General features: G+C 50.1%; 1 protein-coding gene across 2 annotated transcripts in view; it reads left to right on the top strand.

The window, feature by feature from the left end:
* The first annotated feature begins 544 nt into the window (after window positions 1-544).
* LOC137430054 (NFATC2-interacting protein) overlaps window positions 545-7741 on the top strand; it is a 23318-nt gene continuing 16121 nt past the window's right edge. Inside the window, exons 1-3 of one of the 2 annotated variants that reach the window (XM_078780212.1) lie at window positions 547-663; window positions 895-1002; window positions 3653-4294. In XM_078780212.1, the coding sequence (XP_078636338.1) occupies window positions 3782-4294 (513 nt within the window). In that variant the 5' untranslated portion in view covers window positions 547-663; window positions 895-1002; window positions 3653-3781. Of the gene's footprint in view, window positions 664-894; window positions 1003-3652; window positions 4295-7741 lie in introns of both variants that reach the window. The other variant, XM_068120559.2, reaches the window with a different exon arrangement.

Raw genomic sequence — 7741 nt, 5'->3', positions numbered from 1 at the left:
TAGAATGACATTCGGCAGCGAGAAAACCCCCGCCATGCTGAACAGTTTACGTTTTGCGTCCCACTGATAGGCCGGATCTGGATTCAGACCTCAATCAAAATTATTCGGCTTCTTCTTCTACACTACGAAACCTCCTATTTTTGTCACAATGCGTCTACAACTTTTTGAAATATTTTAATAGAAGCTAATAAAAAGCGACACCCGATTTGTTTGTGGCAACAAATGTAAGGATTGAATAAGATTAAATTCGCCATTGTTGGTATCGAGGGCAAAATATATATGTTTTACCTCCCAAGTTAAAGATTGGTGCACCCTCAGCATTTAATCATTCATGCCATGCTTCAGGCCCGTTGACGTCATTACGTCATTACGTCATTACGCATTAAACCAGCTTGACTGCAATCATTTCAAAAACGGTTTTAAGATTTAAACAAACCCATTAAGCTTTATTAATGTCTTTTACTCAAAATTACTACATATAGTATCGCTTCAGCCTCAAGTTGTGGTAAAAGCAATATGTCGTCGTTTTAAATTAAAAAAGATTACAACAACCGCAACACGTGATGGAGTAACGAATTTTAACTGCACGTCTGCACTTCCCTAGTTCCCTTATTTTCTTCGCCTCTTAAGGAAAGCTCAGGAGGCGGGATGAATGTTGTACAGGTAATTCGAAGTTTCGACTCTTTTGCTCAGTCTTACCTGTGTGTGTGTGTAATTCATTTTCATTATTAAACTAACTTGGATAATTGTGACAGGTTTACCTCATGTTTTACTTGGTTATGTTACCTGAGGTAATTTATGGCATCTGTATAGTGTACGAGAAGAGCCCGCGTGGCCGTGTGGTAATCGTGTGGTGACATTGTGGGGGGTTGTTGGTGTTTCCTTCTCGTGCAGAATTGTGAAGACGATGTGAACCCCAACCCCAAGCCCAACCCAAACTATCGGCGTCGACAACCCCTTTCTGCTGATGAAGTTCCCGACACGGGCGTATATTATGGACAGGTAATCTGTTTACAACCCATGGGTTTTACCTTTCCTTCCTTCCTTCATTTTAACGTGCCTTCAGGTTACTGCACCTCACCCAAACATGTATATCCCTCGCGTCTTTTTCGCCATCACGTGGACTCGGCCTTTTAATTTATTTATTGTATACCGAGTCGAGGGTCGTGAAAGAGCAAACACATTAAACGTGAAAACATGCACGGAGGGGTACACGGTATAAAGAAAATGAAAAAAAAAAACAAAAAACAACCTTTAGAGGCCATTTTTCCCCGCAAAGCAGGGCCTTTGGCCTTTTTCGGGTTGGCCTTTTTGTTGGCAGTTGGCCTTTTTCGGGGACCGTGGTTGTTGTTGTTTTTTGGTCCCCTTTTGAAGCAATGTTTTACGGCCGGATGCCCTTCCTGCCGCCAACCCTTTTTGTCGCCTTTTTACGACAAACAGGGAATTACCAGTGAACTGGTACTCAATTTGCCGACCTCGGAAGGATGACAGGCTGAGTCAACCCCCCTGGCGTTAATTCAGCGATCGACCGGGATTCGAACCCAGGATCCTAGGATCCTAAGCTGGCACCCTAGCCGCTAAGCCAACGCCAGGGATTATAAAACAAATTATAAAGATTATAAAGCAAATGAACACTACTAGGAATTTCAGGAAAGAAGTTGCATATTGAAAGAGGTGGATTTGGGGTGTTTTAACGGGGATAGAAAAGATCAAGCTTTTGGATGGGGGAAGATAAGAGATGGTGGTGAACAGCTGTTTTAAAGACCTGGAGGGAGGAGTGGGATTGAAAAGAGTGGGGGAGTTTGTTCCAGAGGTGGGAGTAAAGAGGAATGAAGGAGTGAAGGTGAGCAGAGAGTCTTGATTTTGACAATTTCACCAGAAGAGGGTTGCTGGCAGATCTTGTGCGACCTGCAGGAATATTTGGGGGACAGAGCACAGATAGAGCTGGGAGAGCAAGGCCGGATAGGAGTCGGTAGAAGACAGAAAGACCACCAACCTGCCTGCCTGCAGTGAGTGAGTGAAAGGCCCTCGGAATCGGCTTCATTCCGGGAGATTCCAATGATTCTGAATGCTTTGTTTCAACCGCGTAAAGCCGAGCTTGGTGTGAGGCAGGAGAACCAGCCCAGAGGGGAGAGCAGTATTCCATTAAGCTGCGGATGAAAGCCTTGTGTGTGGGGAAGAGCTCAGAAGTGCCCAGAAAGGACTTCGCATGACGAAGGATGCTCAGTCGGCGACTGGCTTTGGAGGCCAGCTTGGAAATGTGGTCTTCCCAGGAAATATTATGGCAGATAGTGAGACCCAAAAGCTTGAGTGACAGAACTTCTTTGAGAGGATTGTTAAGAAAGTAGATGGGAGGGTTGTCCAGTCGGTCTTTTCAGAGAGACAAAGAGTATGAGATTTGTCAGGATTAAAAAACATGTTCCACTTGTTTGACCAGTTTGTGATATTGACCAGGTCTGCAGAGAGTGAAGAGGCTGCTGCTTGCTGATCTGAGGGATGAGGAATGGAGCGGCAGAGTGGAGTCATCAGCAAAAAGATAGAGAGGATTTTCCAGAGAGGCGGAGAGATCATTAATGAAGACCAGAAATAGCACAGGGCCCAGAACACTGCCTTGAGGAACTGCAGCCTGGACAGGAAGGGGAGATGAGAGAATTTCATTCAGGGCCACACGTTGACTGTGACCGGAGAGGTCGTCCGCAAGCCATGCGTGGAGGTTTGCATGGGTACCATAGGAGGAGAGTTTGGCGAGCAGGGCGGGATGCCAGACCGTATCGAAGGCATGATATATGTCAAGGGAGAGGGCTTTGATTTCCTGTTTGGCATTGAGGACCTCCATCTGTTGTTGAGACAGCGGAAGCATCATGTCCAGAGTAGAATGACCTTGTCTGAATCCAAATTGATGATCTAAGATCAAGCCAATGGAGAAGAGGAAGGATTTGATATCCGAAGCGATGATAGATTCCATGACTTTGCTGATGATTGGGAGCAGGCTGATTGGTCTGTGGTTGCAAGGATCTGTTTTTGCACCTTTCTTGTGTAAAGCGGTAATGTTTGCTGATTTCCAAGTAGATGGCAGATGACCTTGTTCAAAAGAGAGGTTGAAGAGAACACAGAGAGGGTGTGAAAGAGCGTCAGAGCAGGATTTTAGGACCCGTGGGCTGATGCCGTCTGGTCCAGTTGCAGAATCAGTCGATGTTTGACAGAAACTTCTCCACCTTGTCGGGAGAGAAGGACACAGAGTCCAGGAGCAGCTGGGTTCGACTGGATAAGGAGGGTACAGAGAGAGACGGGTTTGGGACACAAGATTTGGAGGCAAACACAGAGTTGAGGCATCCAGCTTTTTCATGTGCAGTGTCAACTGTGTAGCTGTTTGAGGTGCAGCACACATATGAATTAAAGGTGGGAGTGGAGGGCAAGCCATAGCCAGAGGTACTACTGGAGGTGCAGGGAGAGCGAGGAAGAGTTTTTGATAAATATAGCAACCGCACCACCTGGACGAGGCTCAGGTCTATCGTACCCGTACCGGAGGAGGGAGTAACCCGGGGAGAGATATTAAGGAATCGGAGACATCTTGAAGGAGGAAAGTTTCTGTTAAGCAGATCAAGTCTAGTTTGTCGGAAGTAACTAACTATCATCCTTACGTGTGTTACAGGTAGCCGTCATCCTTTGAAATAAAGAAGATGAAGGAAGATGTTGATTCTCATTTATGACGGCTACAAGAGTACCTCCAGCCAGCAGTGAGCAGACGATCGAACCGCCCTGCACGTGACAGACCTCCAACATGCCGAGCCTACAGTGCCCCGTGGAGGGATGCGACTGGCAGTCCCAGGACATGGACGCTGCCTTCGCGGCAGCCTTAACCGCAGCAATGCAGATCCATGACAGGACCGTACACGCTGTGCGGCCCCCACCAGCTCCGCCAAAGCTCAAGTTAGACCCCCCAACCATCTCTGCCGGATGTGACCCTGAACATTGGTCCTCATTCACTAGACAGTGGGACATGTACAAGGCCGGTATGGCGATCTCCGGCAACATTGTACCCACGGCCCTATTCTATTGCTGCGACCATGACCTGAGGGCGGACATCATGCGTGATCTTCAGGGTGACGTTGGCAACATGGCGGAAAAGGACCTAATGGCCGCCATCAAAAGACTGGCTGTCAAAGACGAGAGCATCCTCGTCCATCGCATTAAGCTGAGCAAGATGACCCAATCACCTGGAGCAGGCATCAGAACATTTCTGGCCAGCCTCCGAGGCCAGGCTGCCCTCTGCCAGTACACAGCCAAGTGTAAGGTACCAGACTGCACTCACATATTTGACTTCAGCGAGGAAATAATCAAAGATAACTTGGTGAGGGGCATTGCTGACCCCGAGATTATGTCCGACTTGCTAGGTGACACCAAAACAGACAGAACCCTGGAGGAGACAGTCTCTTTCATTGCCCAGAAGGAGCAGGGCAAGGTGACCAGAGGGGCTGTGGGAGATTCGGCAGGTGCCACGTATAACAACCCCAGACCACCTACAGCCCCAGGACCTAGTAATAATAGTATGGCGAGATGCTGGGCATGTGGCAACCCCACTCATGGGCCCAGGAATGACCGAAGGACCAGATCAAGATACTGTGAGGCCTGGTCATTTACATGTGCCAAATGCGCAGTTAAAGGTCACTATACCAAATCATGCAACAAATGTACCACCTGTGGCACCTGGGGCCATCGCGACAAGTCATCCAGATTTTGCCACCAAGGAGCAGCCCGCAGGTACACGCCTAAGGAACACACCCCACCGGGGGTGAGCAAAGATGCGCCACATGACTCTGCTACTTACATCTATGACCAGTTATGCACCACATCGGGGCACCAGGAGGCCGCAGGCCTTGCTCACCATATGTTTGATGGACAATGGGTGGCCCGCCCCTCTAAACCCCACCCAATGCTGTTGGTTACTATGACCCCACTCCCCCTGGAACATTCATCACTAGGACACCCCATACAGGATATCAGTCACCTGACACCGATCAACATGTCAATGGTTGCTGACACCGGGTGCCAAAGTTCTATAATACCCTTAAAGTCTGCCTACAATATGGGTTATAAAGAGCACGACCTCCTTCCCGTTAAACTTGTCATGCGCGGGGCGATTAAAGAAGACCTAGGCGTGATGGGCGGAATTGCGGTTGACATCACCATTAGAGACACCAGCGGTTCTCCCCGGTCAACACGGCTGCTGTGTTATGTGTCCAACGGCATGGAGAAAGCATTCCTGTGTAGAGAGGCACTTGTCGCCTTGGGTACCATCCCCATTAACTTCCCAGCTACCACTCCCACAGAACACCCAGCCTCGACTGCAGCTGCAGAGAATTATGAGGAGCCAACCTGTTCTTGTCCCAAGCGTGACCTTCAACCACCCCCAATACCAACCTCTCTACCCCCGGGATTACAGGCCACTGAAGAGAATGTAGATGCACTGAAGGCATGGCTTCTCGAATATTACGGGCCCACAACATTTAATGTGTGCGAGCACCAACCACTGCCTCTCATGAAATGCGAACCCCTACATCTTCATGTCGACCCCAATGCCACACCGGTGGCTATCCACAAGCCAGCACTGATCCCAATCCATTGGCAGGACAAAGTACATGCTGATCTCCAGAGGGATGTCCGTATCGGCGTGCTGGAGCAGGTCAGCACAAACACACCTACAACATGGTGCTCCCGGATGGTTGTGACGGGCAAAACCGATGGCACACCGAGGCGGACTGTAGACCTGCAACCCCTAAACCGTCAGGCCGCACGTCAAACCCACCATGTGCCCAGCCCTTTCCACCTGGCCGACCGCATCCCTCAGGGCACAAAGAAAACGGTGACCGATGCATGGAATGGGTATCACTCGGTGCCCATCCGCGAGGAGGACCAACACTTTACCACATTCATCACACCATGGGGACGCTATAGGTATAAGGTAGCCCCACAGGGTTTCCTGGCCAGCGGTGATGGTTATAACCAACGCTTTGATGCTATCATCGCTGATTTCCAGAACAAGGTAAAGTGCGTTGATGACACCTGCATGTGGGCGGATTCTGTCAAGGCAGCATTCTTTCAGGCGTGCGCATGGCTTGACGTATGTGCCCGTAATGGTATTACGCTGAATCCAAGGAAATTCCAGTTTGCCCAGGACGCCGTTGACTTTGCTGGTCTCACAATAACTCCGACCAACATACGGCCCAGCGCCAAGTTCCTCAATGCAATTAGGAAGTTCCCCACGCCAACCGACATCACCGGTGCTAGATCTTGGTTCGGGCTGGTCAACCAGGGAGCGTACGCCTTTGCCATGGCACAACAAATGAAGCCATTCCGGGCATTACTCAAGCCTTCCACAAAATTCACCTGGACAGAGGAGTTGGATGAAATATTCCACAGATCGAAGGACATCATCATCCAAGAAATGCAGGAGGGTGTCCGACTGTTTGACCCATCTCGACCAACATGCTTGGCAACAGACTGGTCGGTTGATGGCATCGGATTCCTCATGATGCAGAAGTACTGTCAGTGCGAGGCCAGAACACCTACCTGTTGCCCTGACGGCTGGAAATTGTGCTTAGTGGGCAGCAGGTTCACCCATCCTGCTGAAAGCCGGTATGCTCCCATTGAAGGCGAGGCATTGGCTATCGTCTACGCGCTCCACCAAACTCGTTACTATGTGCTGGGCTGTACAGATCTGATTGTGGCCACCGACCATAAGCCTCTACTCCAGGTCCTGAATGATAGGTCACTCACAGATATTGCCAACAGGAGACTCCTCAACCTCAAAGAGAAGACCCTGCCATACAGGTTCACAATCATACATGTGCCTGGCAGGAAGAATTTGGGCCCTGATGCCGCTTCAAGACACCCTGTTGATCAACCCATTCGCCTCCACTTACCAGGTGAGCCGTCAGAATCTGACCTCGCTAACATGTCAGTACTCCACCACAACCCCACGGCCAGCTCTCCCCTGCACGGAGAGAACACTGATTTAGCCGATGACACTTCTACAGTTGCAGCTGCTTCCGCCGCCCTTAAAACTGTCATCCAAGTCGTCACATGGGACATGGTCCGCGAGGCGACAGCTTCGGACATGACATTTCGAAACCTCATCACGCACCTGGAGAATGGGTTCCCAGCTGACTGCAGAGAGCTCCCCGCTGACCTGCGCCCCTTTCACCGCTACTCTGCCAGTCTGTGTGTAGTGGATGGCGTGGTACTGATGGGCCGGAGGATTGTTATACCACCCACGCTCCGCACACCCATTCTCCACGCACTTCATGCCGCCCACCAGGGTGTTAGTGCGATGCGTGCACGAGCCATGGATTCGGTATACTGGCCTGATATTTCCATCGACATTGCCCGAGTGAGAGACCAATGTGCACACTGCCACCAGATAGCCAAGAGCAACCCTATGCAACCCCCCTCTGTGTCGACACCCCCAGCCTACCCATTCCAAATGATATGCAGTGACTACTTCACCCACAATGGCAAGGACTACGTGGTGATTGTGGACAGATACTCGCATTGGCCCATGGTCTTCAGGTCAGAATCAGGTGCAGAGGGCCTCATCAAACGGTTGCGTGAGACATTCGTTACATTCGGTATCCCGGAAGAATTGACCTCTGACGGGGGTCCCCAATTCAAATCAGGCCAAACACAGGAATTCCTGACGGCCTGGGGTGTCCGACACAGGATCTCCTCTGTGGCAAACCCA

This window comes from Myxine glutinosa, chromosome 6, assembly GCF_964187855.1.
Source record: "Myxine glutinosa chromosome 6, kmMyxGlut1.1, whole genome shotgun sequence".
Taxonomy (NCBI): domain Eukaryota; kingdom Metazoa; phylum Chordata; class Myxini; order Myxiniformes; family Myxinidae; genus Myxine; species Myxine glutinosa.
The sequence above is the reverse complement of the archived record's forward strand: the minus strand, read 5'-3'. Positions and strand labels throughout refer to the sequence as shown.